At 35.6% G+C, this 22,270-nt stretch overlaps 1 protein-coding gene across 1 annotated transcript; it reads right to left on the bottom strand.

Moving 5' to 3' along the window:
* Positions 1–2,490: 2,490 nt before the first annotated feature.
* On the bottom strand, positions 2,491–22,237 carry MS3_00010529 (uncharacterized protein; the record flags this gene model as incomplete). The annotated part of the gene is made up of 8 exons (XM_051218903.1): positions 2,491–2,620; positions 3,790–3,897; positions 7,206–7,282; positions 11,115–11,204; positions 12,746–12,859; positions 14,161–14,266; positions 22,162–22,189; positions 22,231–22,237. The coding sequence occupies 8 exons, from the start codon at positions 22,235–22,237 to the stop codon at positions 2,491–2,493; spliced, it is 660 nt and encodes a 219-aa protein (XP_051064077.1).
* Positions 22,238–22,270: the final 33 nt, after the last annotated feature.

The raw sequence follows: 22,270 nt of genomic DNA, 5'->3' as shown, positions 1-22,270 counted from the left end.
AACTAACTCTTTTGTATTTTCTTCAACTTGCATTTGTTTTTGTCTTCGTTCTGAAGCTAATCTTTTCTGTTCTTCTAATAATCTACAGGATACACGTTCCATAGCTCTTTGTATAGACTGTACATTCAAAAATAATGAAAATAAGTTGGATGGGTTGCACAAACTCAGAGATACTAGTTATATTTTCAAATATCTATCCAATGTAAAGAGAAATTACAGACTTTATGTAAGCAATGATGGATACTGGCTAGCAGTGGAATCCAGGACGCGCGTTTCGTCTTATTTAAGACTCGTCAATTGCAATCTTAAACCTCAATAGGAAGATGCAAGCCAAACAATACCAAGCGAATTGAAATTATAGGCGTTTCACTGTTTTTAACGTTCACAAACAAAATTTCGGTAGTACATATATTCCTTAATTCACGTGTTTTATGACTACATAAAACTCAATCGTTCGGTACCTCCAAAATTTCTTCTGAATAATTCTGAAATACTCAGAAAATCAGAGTGATTCTCATCGAACTAGGATACTTCATAAAAACGCTTCAATCGTTTTAGATAATAAGTTCTGTATTATTAGAAGGCTGAGAAGTTCATCGGAGCGTTTTCACTCAGATCACGACCAAATGACTGAAAACCGATAAACGTATCTATCGTTGGATTAATTTGATAAATGATCAAGGATAGGTATTTTTTTAATTATGCTGTCATTTTTTCAAAACTCCGCCAGGAGCCTCCCCGGATCTACTGCCGGTCCCAAGCCCGAATAAAGGAGAAGGGTTGGGTATGGGGTTAGCAACCCCTTCCCATAGAAAACTAACTCGCTAAAAAACGCTAATCAGATAAAATAATTCAAACCATCTATACTCTGCCCTGGGAGTTAGCAGGTCTTCATTTAGAAGAGTTATGACGCCTCATTATGAAAGCCTAGTTCCTTTGGAATTCACGAAGCTGAAGCTCCTCCTGAAAACCAGAGCGATCGTTAATTTAGGTACATGGGATGCTCGTACAGTGTGGGAGACAGGGAGAGCTATTTTTTCAAAGAGACTTCAACTAGATTAGTAGCTGAGTTAATTGATTTGATTATAACTTCAAATCATTAGATAAATCGTACGTACAAATAATTTAAAGCATTTTTACCTATTAATATAATTATAAGTTAAAAATTCACTATTAATTTCATTGGTTATTTCAATAACCGTAAAAAGACGTTTAGTTTAATTGTTATTTAGATAAATTTCAATCTTCCTAATCCACTCACTGTTAGGTTAAAAGCTGCAAACTAGATATTTCAAACAAAATTTTATAATCATCAGTTATTACGTAACAAACAAGATAGACTGCTAGCTTACTTCTGAATATTTTTGATCACGGCATCTTTCCGAAAATTCAATTGATACATTTTAATGTCAATAATCTCAATTCCAGAATACTGAATGATAGATTTACTCGTCGCTACATTTGATGATCAAGTACATATACATGGATTTTAAATGTCTAGAATATGTTGTCAATCTGGATGGATTTCCTAGCAAATATTAAACATTATTTTATATTTTATAAGCAAAGATGGATAGTGGCTAGCAGTGGAATTCAGGACACGCGTATTGTCCTATTTGTGACTCGTCAGTTGGATGTATTTGCATCTCAGAGTTGATGTTCACTTTGGGACTCGGACCCAGTACCGTTTGATTCACATGCCATCACGTTATTCACTATCCATCTTTGCTTATGACCTAAGGCAATATCGAGGCAGTCTGCACAGGATGCATATATGTCAACAAGAGACTGATCAATTGCAGTCCTAAATAATAATGAGAAGATACAATTAGACAACACCAAGTGAATTATTTTAATATTATTTTATTTACTATGTAGATTTTGTCTTATTCTCATGATAAATGTGATATCAGGTAGTGGAAGCGTTGAATGATATGATTCGAAATCAATTACGTTGTGGTAAATTCATTCACTTATTATCCTTTTTTTCGAACAACGAGAAAATGGGAGAATTTCGCCAAAAGGCAGGCTTCCACTCGAGGACAACTATATTTTTTCCATGAGTGTCTTCGCCAGCATGTTCTACCAACAAGTGTAAGATATAGACCTCCAATCAACTGCCCATTAGGATGGAAAATAGCTGAGCAAAGTGGGAGAAAAATGGTACACCTAATGATAACGGATGCAGTTTCAGTATTTCTTCAATCATTTTCAGCTGTTTTTTCTTAAACTATATTCTTAATTTTAAGTTTTTCTCATTATCAATTCTTTTATAATTATTTCGACTACTTTACTGTCATCCTTTACTATTGATTTTAAAAGACAAATTGAGCTAACACGTATTTATGTCAGGCTGCATATTGAATATTACTGGCTGCCCGACTTTTATTTTATTGATAAGAGGTCGTTATTAGAAATATGATTAAATTCTATTAAATGACAAAACGTCGATGAAATTTCGTATTTATGTTGCCCATATGAATAATATCGTTAAGTATTTCGATAATGTTGGCTTACTTGTTCTCGAGCTTCGTACAGTTCTTTTCTATATTCTTCAATCATTTTCCTTAATTGTTTTCTTCTTTCTAGAACTTGACGAACTTTTCTTGCACGTTCATAACTGAAAAAGTTTTCAATTATGGTTAAGAAGCACCAAGTTTCCTGTCAATCTGTCTGGTGCGTTTAATTAAAAAACATTTCTAATACTACCTTGAGATAAAGTGGGCAGGTTGCTGAACCTCTAATAAGGGATGTAAAATGTTTTAGTTACGTTTCTGGCTCCTTAGCAGTATGCAATATCAGTCTACGTGAAGTCAAACTTCAATGGTTTGTAACTGATATAGGCCCTCTTGAAAAACGACCCAATCTGGACTTTAGAAACAACTTAGTTTATACTTTGATCATCTGATGGAACAATGATTACTAATTACGGTTTTAAATTAGTCAGAGCACAAATACTTTACAGAAAAGTATTTGAAAGTGTGATCATACAACTACAATTCTAACTATACTTTAGTGAATACATAAATAATGTTTAGGTAGTCAAGTAAATTTGGCCAGTACTTATGGACTGTTTATCTTTATCATATCGTTCTTCAGTAACTAATTGACTTGGTAGGAGACCTTATTCTTGCACAAGTTTTATCAGCATAGGGTTATGAAGAATGTTGAATTTTATTGTGATCGTGAACCGATCCAAATTAAACAACCAGTGAAAATTTGGAAGCGCTAGGCATCCACTTTGTCCTGGTATGGGATTCAGCAATGGGTACTTACGACTCCGTAACCGGAGATCAAACCCAGAATCTTGAGTCTCACGGTCAACTTCTAGACCACTGAGTCGGGATTCAATGGAGCACAGATTTGACTCCAATTAATCCATGACATTAGTCGTGCGATATTGTAAAAATGCTCAGCGACTTACAAAAAAATCGTATATTCTTTCAAAAGTATGAATCATGACAAAACAACCGATTCGATAATATTCTAGGATGACTGAGGTGAAGAGTCTGATTACTCGATTATGGACGGGAACCACGAGTTCAAATCCAAACAATTTTCAGAAGACATAACTATTTTTGAAAGAACTGTATATATAATTTGGAGATTAAAAGTATTGAATATTAACAAGAATGAAGTAAGAAGTCTAAGATTACTACCTAATACCTTCAACCACTTAACATTAATAGCGATAATGAGTTTTGTATCTTTTTAAAATTCCAATGAATATTGATTGTAAAACCATCATATATATTCGTATAATTACGTTTACTCATCTATGAAACTTACTGGGCCGTAATCATATTTCTTTCTTTTTCTTTCAAAATTTGATTTCTGTGTTTTTCAACTTTGTTTAGCTTCTCTTCATAACATTTTTGTGCACGTTCTCTTTCATCACTATATCAGTTACAATAGCAAAAATAATCATTATTGTTCTATTATCACGTAGTTCATACATGCAATATCTAAATATTAAGCCGATGATTTTAAAACTTTTGCCACCTACTTCGGTTCAGATCATAATGAATGGATATCTATCCAAACTCTGAGAAAGATTCGAGAAAAGAAGACAGCAATTAACAACAGCCGAACAAGAACAAATTTCAAGATTAACAAGATCTACTCACAGGAAAAGAAACTACTATGGAGGATAACTGAAAAGGGATCAAATAAGCACTAACTTCAAAGTGTCAGGAAGTACTGGGCCACAAGGAGCATCATAATAAGCAATGGATTTCTATCGAAACCCTGAAAAGGATTCAAGAAAGAAAGAAAAAGAAGACAGAAATTAACAACGGCCGAACAAGAGAAAAGAAAGTCAAGGCACAAGCTGAATACACAGGAGTAAACAAACAAGTGAAGCGGAGCATTAGAGTTGACAAGCAGAAATACTTGGAAGAGCTAGCAACGACAGCGAAAGAAGCTTCAAGAGAAGGAAACATGAAACAACTTTATGACACAACGAAGAAATTGACGGGGAAATATAGTAAACCAGAGAGACCAGTCACGTAAAAAGAAGGTAATTCAATCATTGAGATTCAAGAAAAGAAGAACAGATGGGTAGAGTACTTCGAGGAACTCTTAAATAGACTATTTCCATTGAATCCACCGGATATTGAAGTAGCACCTACAGACCTCCCTATAGAAGTCACTCCACCAACGACGGAAGAAATCAGGATGGCCGTCAGACATATCGAGGGTGGGGAAGCAGTAGAACCTAACAGTATACCGACTGAAGCATTGAAGTCAGATATAGAAGCCACTGCAAATATGCTCCACGTTCTATTTAGGACGATTTGGGAGGACGAACAAGTGCTAACAGTCTGGAAAGAAAGATATCTCATCAAGATGCCAAAGAAAGGAGATTGGAGTAAATGTGGGAACGACACAGGCATCACACTACTGTCAGTACCAGGAAAGGTTTTCAGCAGTGTTGCTGAACCGGATGAAATATCAAGTAGACGCCCAACTTTGTGATCAACAGGACAGATTCCGTAAGAATCGATCGTGTACAGACCGAATTGAAACATTACGGATCATTTTTAAACAATCGTTCGAATGGAACTCGTCACTACATGTCAACTTCCTTAACAGTGTGGATAGGAGAAGCTTATAGAACCCTCTTCGACGCTATGATGTAACTGAGAAGATTGTCACCATCATACGGAACTCTTATGATGGATTACACTGCAAAGTCATTCATGGAGGGTAGCTCACAGATGTATTCTAAATGAGGACCGGAGTCAGGCAAAGCTGCCTACTCTCCTCCTTTTCTCTTTCTTCTGGAGGTTGACTGGATTATGAAGATCTCCACATTTGAGGGAGGGCACGGAATACAATAAGCAGCTTGTACGCAACTAGGCGATTTAAACCCCATAGATAACCTGGCTCTTCTATCCCACACAAACCAGTAAGTGCAGGTCAACATAATCACTGTAGCAGCAGCCTTCGCATCAGTAGGCATCAACATACACAAATGAAAAAGCAACATCCTCAAACACAACACAGAGAACATCAACCCAATCACACTCGATGGAGAAGCTCTGGAAAAGGTGGGGTCTTTCACGTACCTGAACAGAATCACCGATGAACGAGAAGGATCTTATGCAGACGTAAAGGCAAGGATTGGCAAAGCATGGTCTGCATTCCTACAGTTGTATAACATATAAAACTCAAAATAAAAAGCCAACGTTAAAGTCATAATCTTTAATACGAACGTCAAAACAGTTCTACCGTACGGAGCTGAAACTTGGAGAACTACTACAACCATCATCGAAAAAGTACAAATATTTGCAAACAATTGTCTACGCAAGATAATCAATGTCTGTTGATCGGATGCCATCAACAACAGTCAACTGTTGGAGAGAAAAGACCAGCTTTGAACTGAAGAGAGAATTAGTAAAAGACGTTGGAAGTGGATAGGACATACATTGGGGAAATCATCAGACTGCATCAAGAGGCAAGCGACAACTTGGAATCCTGAAGGAAGGCGGAAAAGAGGAAGGCCAAAGAACACATTACGTCGGGAAATGAAAGCAGATATGGAAAGGATGAATAACAACTGGAAGGAGCTGGAAAGGATTGTCCAGGACACGGTTGGATGGCGAATGCTGGTGAATGGCCTATGCTCCTCTATAAGGGGTAACAAGCGTAAGTAAGTAACTTCTGTTCAGGGAAGTGAATACTATCTAACAGTTATTATGGTATAAAACTTATTCGATAAATCTGTACAGGATTATTGAGTTGCAGTACTCATGTAGAAAATTGTTGTTATTTTTATTAGTGGTTATCTAGAATAAATATTTTCCAATAAACAGGCATCCCATCATATTTCAAAACTGTTCATATGATAAGTCTTGTTTTCATATTATGCAAAAATTAACGTTTCCTACGTGTTGATATTTGTTTGTAAAGTCAATCTCTCAATTAAAAATTAACCCATCTACTCTTATTGAGCCATAGGGTTATTATGTAGTTGTACTTAAATCCATATCGTTCATAAAATTTGATAAATGATTGTGTGAGAATAAAGAACTAAACAGAAATGTGATCATTACACCGAGCACAAATTAGTGTGCACATGATAAACAGAAAAGTAATTGTAAAAAGATTTAAACTCCTGTGTTTATAGTATAAACATTCTACTAGTAAGCGGGGTGATATATACACACAAAGTATTGCTCATAGAAACCAAAAAAACAATGTTAATTACTTTCATAAAATAGTATTCACAATGAGCTATTACGGCAAGACTACCACGTTTTTCTTCAAATTATTTTCTAAACTTTAATATTTACCCTTTACCAGATATCATTATTAAAAAAATACATTTCTCACAAGTTGATAATAGCTAGTGAACGGAGGAATGTTGGACAAGTGTTTCACTGTACTTCTAGATTCCTATTATAGCCAAGAGTTCAACAGAGATAAAACGCAGCAACGTGAAAGCATAGAGTTGACATTTTAAACTTTTGATAATTTGTGATAAAGAGCAGTCTAAATCCATATTCATCAGTGATTTCTTGTATTTTGCTGTATATTATTAACAAGTTTCTAAATAGGGCAACCTAAACAACCAGTATTCCTTGGTTTCATGTAAAATCTCCATAATAAAAAACCACTTAAACAGATGATACAGTTAACTACCGAAAGACTAGAAAAATTTGCAAATTCGAAATCGATTTTTTTTTAAAATAACATCATACTTTTGCATTCGTTCTTGAGTTTGTTTCCGTTTCCAAAACTGTCTTTCTTTATCAAGTGATGAATGTGATGCCCTACGCTAAGAATAAATATACCAATAAATATATACTTCGAAAACAGGGAATATTTAACATATAACATACAATAAATAATTTAAATATATATTCATCAATTAATAAACACCTTTTACTGAGACAATAAATTTATATTTACAAATAATACAACAGAGGATATTTTCATTACTAAACCAACTAAATGATTGTATCCAATATTGATCGAGTACTATGTTCAATAGGAACTATACTTTTTGAGTTTTACAAAAATATTTTTCTCTTCCATTATATAATTCAAAATGAATGTGAGATTTTTCTTTTCAATTAGTTTTTCATCATGGCTGTACACTAATATATATAATGAAATAATACTCATCGAGTGGATACGTTACGTAAATCTCGCCCTCAAATGCTCTGGTATGGCCAAGAGTGAGGTGGGCCCTCCCTCCCTCTCGAAATACCCTCACACGGCCACGCGTATACAGCCTCTGCCAGGGAAGTCCTACTCACTGCATTCTTGTGGAGAGGGTGTTGTTTATGAGATTGAGAGGACGAAAAGCGAATTTCCGGCGCTTTAACCGGGTTGTGCCCACCCAGGGGAGCAGGAAAATCTTGATTCCAAACCAATGGTGCACATGGGCTCCAGTACCCTGAGGGGACAAATGGCGTATGAACCAATCGTTGGTCACCGGCTACCATGGGACTGCATCTCCTCATGATGCTCCACTGCCTTGTGGGTTAGACCTTTAGGTCAAAGGCTCGGGGAGTGGCCCCCTAAGATAACCACCTGCTTCGGTCTGGGCACCCGGGTAGTATACCAGCCCTCACACAATTCAAATGATCTATGTGGCACATATCTATTTGGTGCCTCCTTGTACCAATGTTTATGTGTTTAAATAAATAAATAAATTGTATATTTTATATAAATGTATATATTATTGTAGAGCCATGATGAAAAACTAATTGAAAAGAAATCTCTTCGCTCGATTAGTTCCTTCTTTATTTACCAAATGTCAAAATGGAAATTTTCACTATATTGAAAGTAAGATTGATTGAAAAAAAGGTTTACAAGCTTTATCACAATAAATAAAACGGAATTTCAGTTGAAAACACTTGCCACTATTGTAAAAACCATAAACATCATCAGGAAAATCGAATAAAAAAAAACAAATAAAATCTATTTGTAAAAAAAAAAGAAATGAAATTAATTTATTGAAAGTTCTTGTTACATATAAATATAAGAGAATTATTAAAAATTAAGGTGTATTGAATAGCTATTTTATTCTAGTATAACAGTTCACAGTAGAGCATGTTCGTTACCTCGTGAAAGATTTTTAAAAAAAGAATTTAGGATCATTAGGTTTTTATGCAGAGTACACGATATTTAGATCAATAGGTTCAAATACAATAGTACACATTTTGTAATATCAATTTATTCTCAGAGTTATGCAACAACATGCCAATATATACATATTTTTTTAAATGTCTGTTTGATGTAGGTTAAAGAATAATTGAAAACCAATGGGTAATAGGTATTATTGGACGAAAAAGTTGTTATTTCTTTAATTGGATAGGTTTCAATACATAACATTTATCTGAAAATAATAACTTGATTGTCAAAATAGAATAATTATCAGAAGGGGTTTGTGGAGATTTTAGAAATTTCACAGATTGAAATCATAAGTCAGTTGAAACTAGACCACCATGGAAAACCTGAAAGCACTGAACGACCGTTTCGTCCTGGTATGGGACTCCTCAGCAGTGCGCATCCACGATCCCGCACCCCACAGGACTCGGACCCAGGACCTACTGGTTCCGCGCGCGAGCACTTAACCATTAGACCACTGAGCCGGCATCCAACGGTGTTAATGTCTAACTTCAACCAATCCACGAAGTTGCGCCACCATATACCATTGTCTTCAGTGAGCTGATTTCTCACAACAGCCCTGGTTGAACTCCACTGGTAACGGCTTCCCACCAGAACTCCAGGAGTAGCTTCAACTGACTCATGATTTCAATCTGTGAAAATAGAATAAATTTTAAAATCGAAACTAGAAGAAGGAATAACAGTTGAACTCAAAAGTAAAAGAATAAAGGTTTACACAAAAGGCCAAGGAAAGATGACAATAATTTATTATTGAATTCATAGTAGACAGTAGCAATCAAAAAATGTGCTGACGTCTTATGTTATCCATTCATGACTATCTTTAACAGATCCTTCTCATCTAATATCATACCGAAAATGTGGTGAAAGATGAAGATAATCCCTGTATCCAAGAAATTATCTGGTGATAAGAATGTGAAATTTAGACTTATTGCAATAGCTTCACACTTCCTCAAAACAGTCGAAAAATTATTAATACTTCCACTTCAGCCTGCGATAAAAAGCATATTGATCCGTAGCAGTTTGCTTACAGATGCAAAAGAAGCACCTTAGATGCTGTTGCTGTTCTGCATCACAATATAGTGTTCAACTTAGAAAAGGGTCAGAAGTATGTTCGATGTGCTTTTCTGGACTATACTTCAGTTTTTGACTCTATACCAAGACAACGTTTACTTAACAAGTTAATCAGCGTCAACACTGACAGCTGGATAACCGACTGGCTATGTTCCTACCTCTCTGGAAGAAACAGTACACTGTGTTTGGAGGAAAGTGTTCAGAGTCTCTACTGTCTCATGAAGGTGTACCACAAGGAGCTGTTCTTTCACCACTTTTTGTCTCTTTTCTAAATAATCTGCCATCTTCCACAAAAAACACTTTTGTGAAATATGTGGACGATTTCACTGTATGTATGCCGATTTCTACCTCTTTACATTCCGTAGAAATGAATGAGACTTTGTATCGTATTGAATGGTGGTCTGTTGTTAATGGTCTCATACTTAATCCGTCTAAATGTCAATCTGTTAACTTTAGCATGAGACATGAACGGAATCTAAACACCATATTGGGATTCCATAATGCTTGTGCGATTGAAATCTGTTTGATAAACACAGTGTCGAAGGTCAATTATCTTGGTGTTACCTTTTTTTTAATCTCTCTTGGTCTTCTCAAGTTTTATTGTTATCGAAGGTTTTCCGTCTGAATTACTACATAAAGAGATTGCATGCTCTTGGGATTACTCGTCATTTACTCTTACAATTTGTCAATCCTTGCATATTACCTATTATTCTTTACTGTTCTCCATTATTCTTTCCCGGGCTTTTGAGAAAAGACTTTGCTGTATTGCGGAGAGTGCTGAAGGCAGTTTTCAAGGTGTGTGGTGAATCTTTCGAGGTTATAATTAATATGGTTGTGGATAGACATCTAAAGTCATGCAAACTCCTGCCAGGTGTTATTTTATCAGATACTAACCATCTCCTTCACTTTTATCTTTCTCCTTGTATATCTTCTGGTAGAATGAGACGTAATTACATAAAAATCCATGCATGCAAGCAAAAGTATAAAAGTTCTATAATACCTTACCTAGCAAATATACTCTGTGACGAACAGGTTGTTAGAGTTAACCTAGCCAATAACCTGCATTCTTAACATGTCGCTAATTCGTAAAGTTGTACAGTTTTTCGGTTGTTTATTTTTGTAAACCTTTTTTTGTATTTGTTACTGTATTTTTTTGCGTAAGTAACTTGTTGAAATACCCTGTGCTGAGAATTCTATATTGTACCAAAGTATAATATTGAATAAAGATATTTATAATAAATAATAAATAAATAAACAAATAATCCTTCTAGTTAATTCATTTATGAATATTATTATTTCACGATGCAATCAAAGAACATACTAAGTTTAAATGCAATACATCTTGAAAAGTAATTTACTTAATAAATTTCTATAAGTTTAAAAGGACATATAAGACTTACTGTTAAACGCTGCTCCGTACTTTTCAAATAATTGGAGCTCATTTTATCATGTTGAGATTTTCGGCAAATAGCCGATTGTGGTCTAGATGCCTAAAACATTAAACAACGTAACAACCATTCAATTTTTTAAAGGTTAGTTGATATAGTAACAAATATAATTATTGACTGAATATTTATCAATCATTTATATTTTGTTCGTAGTGTAAATTTTAAAAATGGAAGGTTTCATTAAAAATTAAAATCAATAGTAGGTTATGAAAATATTAGATAGTTATTGTATCTTATTCAGAAATGCTTGAGTTGTTGGTGGTATATTATGACCTGAAGGATTCGCTAATAATTCATTGATTCTTGAATTATTAGAATGAATTCTTCTGATTAATTTTTTTCGAGGCTGATCAATTTGTCTTATCCATTACTATCACTGCAAAGTATTCAGTTTAGCTTTGCGATTACTTTAAGTAGAAAGCTTCAGGTTAATTAAAAATATGTACTAAGGATACAAAATTCAGGTTTAAAAAAATAGTCAAATGGTAACAATTACTCAAAGATTTCTGAGAAGAAAAGGAACAAGATGTTAAACAACTGCTCACAAGTACTCTATATTTTTTTATCATTTAAAATTCTGAAAAAGAAATCCGTCAAATTACCAGAAGTTCAAATGAAACTTTGAGTTCATATGAATATATCAATGAGTATGTTTAATGGACGTTTATTGGTGATAGAATTATGACAGTAATGACTAAGTTTATATTACAGCCAAGAATTAGTTACATTGAGAAACAGGAAAAATTAGATTTACGCCGTATCTCTCATCACAAACTGAGCTTCTAAGACTTTGAGTTATTGTATAAGCTTAAAAAAACTATCAAGTGTATTGAACTCAAACTTTTACCCCTTGAAGTCACTCTGAATTTGTTGATCTGTCTTTATTTGGTTACTAATCAACAACAGCTGTACTCTTATACTCTGTGTTGGTAGATATGGGAACTGAGCTACTACGATTATTAGCTTTTAATGTCCACAAGTTTGTAGGCCGTAATTTGATCCTCATGTTTAATTACTTTACTTAATCACCCACTCGTTTGTTTTGCTTTCAAAACGCAAACTAATCATAAAGAGAAACACTAGTACGGTACTGAAGCGGACAACCTTGAAACGAAGAAAGACTCGAAAAGCCTAACATCTTAAGGGGTTACATGAATATTTTTAACAATAAAAGTGGAGATAGAACAACTGTATTTCTACAGAGGAGTAGCACTTTAGAAGAGATAAGCTCAGTGTCCCCTGAATCTTTTTTAGATAAAGTCTTTGTGATCTTAGTTCATTTACCTATTGGATGGAGTACGCTTTTTTAAAATGCAAAAGTGGTTACATACACATAGTTCCCTTTATCATTTTGAAAAAATGATGAACAAAAATTCTAGCAGAATAGCATGAATTCATAATCATCTGAATAAAAGTTGTTAAATTTTATAAAAAAACGACATAATAATGGTATTACAAAATGTTTCCATAAAACAAGAAAAATGTAACAGATGAATTCCATTAGGCAGAACTATTTACCAAATAAAATATTCGAATTTATAATAATAATGTTAAAACTAATTAAAATAACAATTAACACTTGCCTGACCAACAAGAACCAAGTTTTGTAGACTTCTTGATAATGAGCCACTTGATGATAGACAATCAATTTTATTCTGCTGATATTTTCTTTGCATTAATTCAATTTGTTTAATTTCCTGGGAAAAACAAATAACAATATAAAATCGAATATGTAGATAAGAATGAATATACAAGTTACAAAAGTGGGGAACAATTAATTGATATCAAGTTGAGTGAATATAGATTATTGTACTACAAGATGATAGCAACCGATGGTTGGAGACCTTGAATGAAATGGCTCAAAATCGTTTGCAATGGAGCAGTTGCATCTACTCTTTGTGTTCTCCAAAATTCTAATCTTCTGAATTCTTCATGTCCCCATTTTTTCTCTTTCCAAATTTATTTCATTGGATTATACTCCCTGAATAACATCTTCAAACCTTAATCTTCCTGATTACTGCTCATACTCTTACCACCTTTACCACTATGGGATTTGAATTGACAACTGCATCTCTGTGCTAATGTGGTATAGCAACTCGAACTGATGTACATACGTACGAAGCTCTACATTGTTACTGACTGACTGACTGAGTATAGATTATTATAATTGATGGAAAAGTGACATTAAATATTTCCTGAAAATTAAGATTCTGTAATCATGAAATTCATCCATTTTTGTTAAATTTCTTGGATTTTAGGAAACAATTATTCGATGGTTATATATTTTTTAGCAACGATCACTCCAAAATGTATGATGTAGTGAACGTCCAGTGTAAAATCATATAACTGGACAATGACCTTTGGTCTTCAATAATTTTATAGTTCAATAAGTAAATTGTTTATAGCTTCAAGTAAGTATTCCAATTAGGATGAAATCTTAACTATGTACATAGAGAAACTCAATACCTCAATACCTGGACGGCGGAGCAATTTCGTGGATTGGTTGAAGTTAGACATTAGCACCAATGGATGGCAGCTTAGTGGTCTAGACATTAAGCTTTCGTGCGCGAGACTGAAGGTCCTAGGTTCAAATCCCGCGAGCGGGATCGTGGATGCGCACTGCTGAGGAGTCCCACAATAAAATGAAATGGTCGTCCACTGTTTCCAGGTTTTCCATGGTGGCTTGGTTTTAAATCGATTCATGAATTCAACTATTAAGTTACCTTGACAAACATTAAGCAATCAATGATATATTGACCGTAAGAATATTTCGTTTAAAACTAGATATTATTCTGACTGAATACATTTTCAGAAATACATGACTTTTTAGTTTAAAATAATGTATTTCTATTAAGGGAAATATTTTGTAATTTTAAAGTAATATAGTTTTACGTGATTTGCAAAACCATAGTATGTGCTTGTTTAAATAAATGTTCAACTCAACTATTTTTTTTATTAAAAACCGTTATAGAATATTGATTAGTATGGCATTACCTACCGTAGGTTGTAGTTTCTCAATTAGATATGAATACTTTTTAGATAAACTTGGTTCAAGGTTGACCAAATTTTGAAAAGTTCCAGGAGATGAATGAGAAGTTGAATTTCTGAAAATAAGAAAATTAAGTCCAATAAATCAAAGAAAACGACAAATCACCTTTTAATATTCTGTCTGAATATATTTTGATAATCAGACATATATTGTAAATAATTCAAAGTAACTTAAATAACAATAATTGACCAAGATATATGTTGAATATTTAAATTTATTCACAGACAATTGAACAAATTTGTATGAGATAGAAATGTAACATCGTACCAACACAGATGAAAGAAATAATTAAGATGTATATCAAACGATTTAAAATAATGATGTTATCGATGGAATAAAATAAAATTGAACTCCAGATAGTTCGAAATGATCTAACGAAATACTGAAATAATAATAGTATAACTGAAAATTTATGATAGGATAAATAATAAATATATGTGTTTCCTTGTAGCTTCGAAAGTGACAAAATGCTTAATAGAAATAAATACATGAATATGATAGGTTCCCAATTTCACGGTTACAATATGTTGAGACTCTTACAGTCTATAAAGGCAATGTATCTGCCACTCACTGTTTACTTTTACAGAAAAATTCTATACTAGTTTGCTTATTTCTTAATTGTTCAAGATGAGCAGTAATTATTTATCAGCATATTATTAGTAACAGATATTTATCCTTTCATAAATTAAGATCAAATTACCACTCAAATCGTTCAAATTCAGATGTTCAAGTCCTAATGTAGTAACTAATCTAAAGTAATTCTACCTCATGATGCATTTTATTTCATGTTATATTGTTGTGGATAAGTACTACTTTGTACCGATCAATATGGTGAAGGATACTAACTCCCTTGAGCGTGTCCAGCGTGTGGGAACGAAATTAGTGAAGGGTCTTTCTAGACTCCCTTACGATGAGCGTTTAAAACGCCTAAATCTTTTCCCCTTGTCGTATCGTAGGACACGAGGTAACCTTATACTGGCATTTCGTATCTTTAATTATGATTTGGGTGTTAATATGTCTTATCTTTTTGCTCCCTGCAGCACTAATAATCTCCGAGGTCATAGCAAGAAGGTTCATAAACCACGATCTAATAAACTTAAAGTGGGGTCCCGTTTTTCTCATCGAGTAGTCAATGATTGGAACGCCTTACCCGAACAAGTGGTATCAGCCCCATCAGTGAATACTTTCAAGGAAAAGCTGGACCTTCACTGGAAAGCAATGTGTCAGGATTAACACAGGTTCATCAACCTACTATCCTTATTACTGAAGACTGAATATTACTTATCTAAAATCTTGAAATTAATAACGAGGTATTTGTGTTTGTTAAGATTCTCGAAATAAGACAGGGCTTTGTAATTTTACTCACTACAGAAATTAAAAAACATTAGCTTCCAATTTAGCTTTTGAATGTTTCCCTTCAGTAACTTTCATTTCATATCCATACAGTTTTCCTCTGGTTAATCTTTCATTGATAATAAAATCACTCATTTAAGATGAGTTTTCGGAATGTGTTATCAAACCATTTCAACGGATCAATCCATTAGAGGGGAATCAGTTGAAATAGAAATCTCTTAATCAACAACACACTCGCGTCACTTGGAGTCAGATGAAGGTTAAATACCAAATACGAAGTTCTACGTATCAAACCTGAAATTCTAAAGAATATTATTGTTAATCGCTAAGAAAAGCATACATCTCAAGTAAATAATCCTTATGCAGTAATGCTTGGAAATAAAAGTTTCCAGAAACTACCTCTTGGTGTTTTCGCCACAGATTAAATGAGGTATTAGTCAATCCAGTGGCAATTTCTTACAATTGAAGCTAACTGGTCACAAATTTATGGGCTCTTTTTAATTAATATGAAGTGCAATTAAATTTCGTTATTTTTATTTAAAGATTGAATTCGACTAGACAAAAGTGATAGATAAAAACATATGAATCATTTTATCCTAGCCATTAAAAAGATCTGCTTGAACTAAACAACACAAAACAAATTTTCAAATTTAGCATTACTGTATGAATCAGTTATAAACATCTAAACATTCAAACTCGTTCAAATATCGAGTAGAATAGAACCACATTTGAGAGCTATAATCCAATCCGCTCTAACTAATAGTACACTATACAACCAGAATAATTCACGCTTCTATAATGACAGTTATGAAATGTTTGTGCCTTTTGACTGTAGGTAGATAAATAGCAGTAATGTATGATGAATAATTAATACGTTTACAGTACAAGTAAATGTTTCATGTTGTGTTTTAATCTATTATAACCATACAATATAACTCCACTCTGCCTACATCTAATTTTTGTTTGTTTCTCCGAAGTTATAGCTTATTTAGAATGAGTAGCTTTTCTCTAGACTATTTTAAATTCACAGAATTCTTTTAATATGGAGGCTTTGATCACTAGTGAACCATCAAACAGCAGCTTTTGTGAAACGTTTGGACTCTGAGTTAATACGATTCGCTAAAGTTGTGTAATTTTTTGCGAGCGCGAAACAGAAGGAATAGTAGTATTTTTCTTCGTTGAATAAACCTTTTAGTATTGATTGTAACCCAAGGTGAAAAGGTTTTTTTGTATTTATTCTAGTCGGATTTTTCAGTTACAGTAAAATATTAGTCTCATCTTTTTGCGTTCAGTGTCTATCACCTTTGAGACCTTAAAAACACTTATTCTAGAGATCAGGTTTCCTGTTTGTTTATTTTCTTTGCGCCTTAGGAGATTTCCTTTTCTTGTTCTCTCTGTGAGATCACTAAAGTTTTAGTGGTGCAAGTAAAACATCATTGTGGTAGACCTGCATGCTTTTTACCGGTCGAGGATGGAATGCAATGTGACAACTGTGACGCGTGATATCATAACGTGTGCACCGGACTCACATTGGCTGTAAATAAAAGGTGAATCTAGTCACCATCACGTTGGTTGTGCAGAGCATGTTGCTCTACAAAATCTCTGCTAGTTCTTGAGGCGATCGAGCTGCTAAACATACCTAGAAAGATTCCCTCAGATAAACAGCCAGCAGCAGATGAACAGTTTTCGAGGGAGCAGTGAGCGTTATCATGAGTCCGGCTATGAACCTGAATGAAACCGTCAAGGTGGACACTAATAACGCAGAGGATAACAAAAACACAGATGTGGGAATGGTTACAAGAAAAATGAAAAATCATGCTGAGAAGAAACAAATTATAGGGAGCCCTAAGATATGTGAGTCGACGGTTTCAGCTCCGGATTCACATATCAACGCAAAACAGACTATGGAGGAGTAAAGCCTAAGTGGTGTAGATGATGTCAGTCGGTCAGCTACAACGTAGGGTCCGTCACATATATACATCGTTCTAAGTTGCCATACCTAGTTAGCACGAAACATTAACACTAAATTCATAGAAGTAGTCACTTCAATAGCAGTAATGTGTAAAAGAAAGATTGTGTATAAGAATATAGTACAGGAAGAAAGAAATAGTTGGTAGAAAGAAAGATAAGAAGCAAGTTTAATCTTACGGTTTAAGTAAAGACAAAGTGTGTACATACCGACGCCATTGTGATTGATTCGGAGCCATATCACCGAGAGTCTTTAACCAATGGTCGCGATAGTCACGTGGACCCCAACCAAGTAGTCTGCATCTACCAACATGGCTATGACTAGAAGTTAGTGACATTACAGATTGATGCCACGTTTTTGTTTGGCCACCCCAATTTTTTTCCAACCGTCTCCAACACCTGTTAGCATTGCGCGTCGTCGTAAACGGTGTTCAGACATAGGTAACACGCGGTCCAACCATCTCAGTCGATGAAGATTGGCCTATAGTTACACCCAGAAAAGAAAACGGAAGGATTCAGAGCGAGACATTCGCGTCTGACTCTGAATCGGACTGCAGGGATGGGCAGATTTTAAGGAATGAAACTCCACAACTTGCTAGCACGAACTTCGCTGACAGGTCAGTCATTTTCTTAAGCAGCCAAAGGCTAGATGTAAACACGGCCTCAGCTACATTAAGTCCTTAATAAGCAAACTACTTCCAGAAACAGTAGCAGGAGTTAACATCCATGAGCTATACAGAATAAGACAAAAATTGGATTCTGTAAGTACCCAGAAAAGCCGCCTCTTAAAAGTTACCTTTGCTTCTGCTGAGGGGTGAAACTCAATGCTGAAAAATTGATGAGAACTGACTGGACCCGGAATATATGTCCGTGAGGATTGCAGCCTGGTTGGTCATATTAAGAGACGATCGGCAAAGGTAAAAATAAATGAGCGCCACCGGAACGGAGAACTCCACCTGGAGCCTCTCTGCGTTGCCGGTCACGAGCCCGGATAAATGAGGAGGGTTGGGCATGCGGCTAGCAACCCTATCCCGCAGAAAATTAACTCGCTATATAAACGCTAACCAGAAAAAATAACTCAAACAGTTTAAACTCTGCCCTTGGAGTTAGAAAGTCTTCATTTAGAAGAGTTATGATACCACATGGTGAAAGCCGAGTTCCTTCGGAAGTTACGAGGCTGATGCCCTTTCTGACAATCAGAGCAACCATTAATTTAGGTACATGGAATGCTCGTACAGTGTCGGAGACCGGAAGAAACATCCAAATTGCTACAGAAACACAGTGGAAGCAGGTTGGACAATAACGACTAGCTTCAGGAAAGCTGCTGTTATACTCCGTCCATGAAAATGAAGATGATCCACACACACAAGGAGTTGCACTGATGCTATCAAAACAAGCACAAAATGCACTTATAGGATGGGAATTTCATGGGCCGAGAATCATCAAAGCTTCGTTCAAAACAAAGAAAGAGGACAATAAAATGGGCGTCATCCAATGTTGTGCGCCTAACAACAACAACAATGAAGACGCTAAAGATCAATTCTATGATAGGTTGTAGTCAATCGTCGAGAAGTGCCAACAAAATACTTGACCATACTGATGGTAGACCTAAATGCCAAAGTCGGGATATACAACACCGGATATTAAGACATGGTGGGACGACATGGACTAGAGAAGGGGACGAAAATGTGCCTTTAATAAACTGGTTATAAACAGCGCTATATTCCCACACAAACGCATACACAAAACCACATGAACTTACCGGGTCACATTACACAGAACCAAATCAACCATACCTACATCAATATAAAGTTCAGGAGGACAGTGGAGGATGTGAGAGCCAATAGAGGGTCTGACATAGCATTAGATCATCATCTGCTGGTCGCCAAGATGAAGCTGATACTTAAGAAGTACTGGACAACGGGGCGAACAACATCACGACAGTTTAATATGACTGTTATTCGGGATACTGACCAACTAAACAAATCCAAGATAACCCTCAGCAATAGATTCCAGGCCCTTCATCATCTACTTAATGGAGAGAGAACTACTATGGAAAACAACTAGAAAGGGATAAAAGGGGCAATAACTTCGACATGTCATGAGGTTCTGGGCCACAATAATCACCATCATAAGGAATGCATCATTGTTGATACACTGGATAAGATTCAACAGAGGAGGAACAAGAAGACAGCAATCAATACCAACCGAACAAGAGCAGAAAAAGCCAAGGCACAAGCTGGATACACAGAAGTAAACAAGCAAAAGAAGAGGAGCATCAGAACTCACAAACGTAAATATGTGGAGGACTTAGAAATGACAGTGAAAAAGGCTGTAAAAGAAGGAAACATTAGACAATTGTATAACACAACAATGAAAATCACTGGAAATTATCGTAAACCAGAACGACCAGTCAAGGTATTTCTACTGTGTTGGGCGGAAACCCGGAGAACTACGAAAGCCATCATCCAGAAGATACAAGCGTTTATTAACAGTTTTTTATGCAAAATACTTCGGATCCGTTGGCCAGACATTATCAGCAACAACCTAGTGTGAGAGAGAACAAGCCAGATTCCAGTGGAGGAAGAAATCAGGAGGCGGTGCTGGAAGTGGATAGAACGCACATTGAGGAAAGCACTCAACTGCGTCTTAAGACAAGCCCTGACATAGAATCCTCAAGGCCAAAGGAAAAGAGGAAGACCAAAGAACACATTACGCCGAGAGACGTAGAGGGACATGAGAATAATGGAGAAAAATCGGATAGAACGGGAAAGGAAGGCCCAGAACAGAGTGAGTTAGAGAGTGCTGGCTGGCGGCCAGCGCAAATAAGTAAGTGAAACGGTGAAAAAACCTTATGCATAAGCGTTTTCATATGGTAATATTCTGGAACAAAACAACCCCAAAACCACTATGGGCGGCAACGTAAAGCTCTTCACAGAATTAAAGGTGTGCTACACAAATGCTCTCAGCCTACATATTGTAATTGCAGAGCTCAAAACTATGATGAATACAGAATACCGTGATGTCATTCCCATCTCAGAGGCATGGTTAACGTCAGAAGTGTATGGTAGTAGGATTGATGGACTAAACTGTAGGGATGGTGGGGTTATTCTGGACACGAAAAGTACCTTAGCCATTCGAGGTATCAAGGCAGTGGCATACGACTCAGGTACATGTAAACTGGTGCGCTGTAGGATAAAATGTAAACGGCATGGTGTTGAACTAGTTGTAGTATACCGCAGTCCAGAATGTGTAGTGGATGACTTCCTCCTAAGCAAACTTAAATCCTTGTGTAACAGGGGTGAGAGCCTTATAGTAGGTGACTTTAATGCACAGTTTATAAATTGCGGAAACATAAGAGTAGGGTCATCAACAGTATCATTTGGGCGTAAATTGTTAGAAACCACAACCCTCCTAGCTATATTCCAGAGCATTAGAGATCCCACGAGATATGACCTACAAAACTCTTCATCTCTCTTGAACTTAATCTTCACACACGGTGATGATCAGTCAAATAACTTTTCTCCTACCTTTGGGGAGGAGCGACCATGCGGCCATCTTACACAAGTTCGTGACCGAGATGGTCTGTCAAGCAGTTTTACCAACCCGTCCTAACATATGAAAGACAGACACCAAGGTGATCAACTCTTCAGCCTCGGCTGAAAACTGGATAGTTAACTCAGGGGCAACAGTAGAACAAACATGGACTCATTTCCGGCAGTTATACGATCAAGTTACTCAACCATTTATACACTGGATAGTCCCAAAGAAGAAGTATGGCTATCCCTGGATATTCGACGTTTACTAAAACAAAAGAAAAAATGTTGGAACATCTCCACCAGTCTTGGCACAGCAAGTACGATGGAGCACTACAGGTTGGTACAAAATAAGTGTAAAATTACAATCCAGGGAGCTCAGTAAAAATATGAAAAACAGTTGGCCTAACCTGTAACCAAGCAGCCTAAGAGACAATTCTCGTACATAAAATTCTACGGAATAAGGACGCAGCATAGGATTTCTAACCTAATTAAGGAAGGACGTGGACCTCAACAGATAGAGTATGATCAGGAAAAGATAGAGGCTATAGCAGACTATTTCGGGACAGTCTTCTCTCAGGAGCCTCTTCTAAACGAAAAACTAGACCCAAATATAAAGTCAAAAAATTGTCTGCCTCAGTAAAATTACTGAGAAATATTTTTTTTAAACATTAGAAATCATGTAAGCTACCATTAACTAAGGAGAATTCCATTACTTTGACCGGTAAAATCCTAACGCATGTGATAGCACAACTTACATCCCAATTTCTAATATATCTCAAAACCATAAACTATTTTCCAATAGGAGTTGTAGAGAATAAAATGAAAGTTTTAGTTCCCGAGTTACAGCATGAAGATTTTTAGGTTATTGTTTTGAAAGTTACAAGAAAACATCCGTTGTGTAGTGCATCCAGGTATTTCAATTTTTTCCTCTTTGAAAACCAAAGGTTTGAGGTTCTTTTGATGCTTCTTAAAATTACTCAGTCATAGACAATGTATTCTCTTAGCGTGGACAGGAATCGATTTCAATCGTTATAGGAAACTTAAGCATTAAAGAACAATACACAACTATGTATACCATGAATCGTCTCACCTTCCACTGTGTGAAATTTCATTTTCATCTAAACTTCCGCAGTTATTTGATTAAGTACTTAAGACTCACCACCCATAATATGAGTTTCGCCAAACGGAGGGTTGTCACG

This window comes from Schistosoma haematobium (assembly GCF_000699445.3).
Source record: "Schistosoma haematobium chromosome Unknown HiC_scaffold_206, whole genome shotgun sequence".
Lineage (NCBI taxonomy): Eukaryota > Metazoa > Platyhelminthes > Trematoda > Strigeidida > Schistosomatidae > Schistosoma > Schistosoma haematobium.
Note: the sequence above shows the minus strand (reverse complement) of the source record. Positions and strands in the feature narration are given on the sequence as shown.